The sequence below is a fragment of the Formica exsecta genome, unplaced genomic scaffold, assembly GCF_003651465.1.
Source record: "Formica exsecta isolate Colony F162 unplaced genomic scaffold, ASM365146v1 C16379261, whole genome shotgun sequence".
In the NCBI taxonomy this organism is placed as follows: Eukaryota; Metazoa; Arthropoda; class Insecta; order Hymenoptera; family Formicidae; genus Formica; species Formica exsecta.
In genome coordinates, this window is record NW_021847585.1 from 1 (window position 1) to 1,047 (window position 1,047).

General features: G+C 33.0%; 1 protein-coding gene across 1 annotated transcript; it reads left to right on the plus strand.

Annotated features, from left to right (window-relative positions):
* Positions 1 to 5: 5 nt before the first annotated feature.
* On the plus strand, positions 6 to 1,043 carry LOC115238673 (cilia- and flagella-associated protein 91-like; the record flags this gene model as incomplete). The annotated part of the gene is made up of 4 exons (XM_029812728.1): positions 6 to 155; positions 268 to 483; positions 544 to 848; positions 917 to 1,043. Coding segments are annotated over 4 exons (798 nt in total), but the record flags the coding sequence as incomplete, so codon positions are not given.
* Between the last annotated feature and the right edge of the window lie 4 nt (positions 1,044 to 1,047).

Below are 1,047 nucleotides of genomic sequence, written 5' to 3' on the forward strand. Positions count from 1 at the left end.
ATGTAATTCCAAGATTAATAAAGCGTGACTACAAACAGTCGGTTTTGCCCATTACACCACGCAGATTGAGCATATGGAATAATAAACAGAAACAATGGGAAGAATCTGCTACGTTTATTCAGAAGTTGGTTAAAAACAGAGCGATACAATGTTTGGTAAAGTACATCACATAAAATTATCATATTCACTCAAACAGATATATTAAAAATTTTTCTGTAACTATGCTATTAATATAAGATAAGAAAAATAGAATTTTACATTTTATAGATGTACGAAGGATGCGATAGATACAGAGAATTGATCGAAGAATTACATTCGACTCAAACGCTCAAAAAGCAGGATGAACAGAAGCACCGCGAAAAAATATGTATGATCGAGTTACAACTACAAAACGATCAGTCGACACAGGAAGATCGTTTATGTGAGATTCTCAATTCTTTGGAAGGAAAAACAATCTGTGGAACATTAGATTTTCTTAACAAAGTAAGTTTTCTAGTTTCATATTGAAATAATTTGTTCGATTATCTCTCTTATCATCTTCAGGAACTGGTGAGATTAGAGGACGAACGTAGAGCTCATGCTTTTGCTTTACTTGCCGAAAGAGAAAGATGTATGAGGGAAGCTGCTGAAGCTGGTAGGCGCCAATTGGAACGTAATCGACGACGAGAGTTTGACGAAATGTTTAAACAAATTGTAAAAATAAATCAGGATTCGATAGAAGCTTACTTGGAAGACATTATAAGGGAAGGCATTGATTGGATATCCGATAAAACAGCTAAAGAACAAGTCTTACAGCTTAACGATAAAATGGATGACATATCAAAACATGCCTTAGAAAAACAAGATTGGTAACCGATAGATATAAATAAGTGTATCATTAAAAAGCAACATATAAAATACAGTCATATTTTCATAGTGTGGATAAGTTGGCAGAAGAGGAATTGGTAATGGATATGATATATAATTTTGTTTTACCTGAAGTGGAAAAACATAACGTAAGAGGAAAAATTCGAGATCGACAACAAAATTATATGCGAAATGCATATA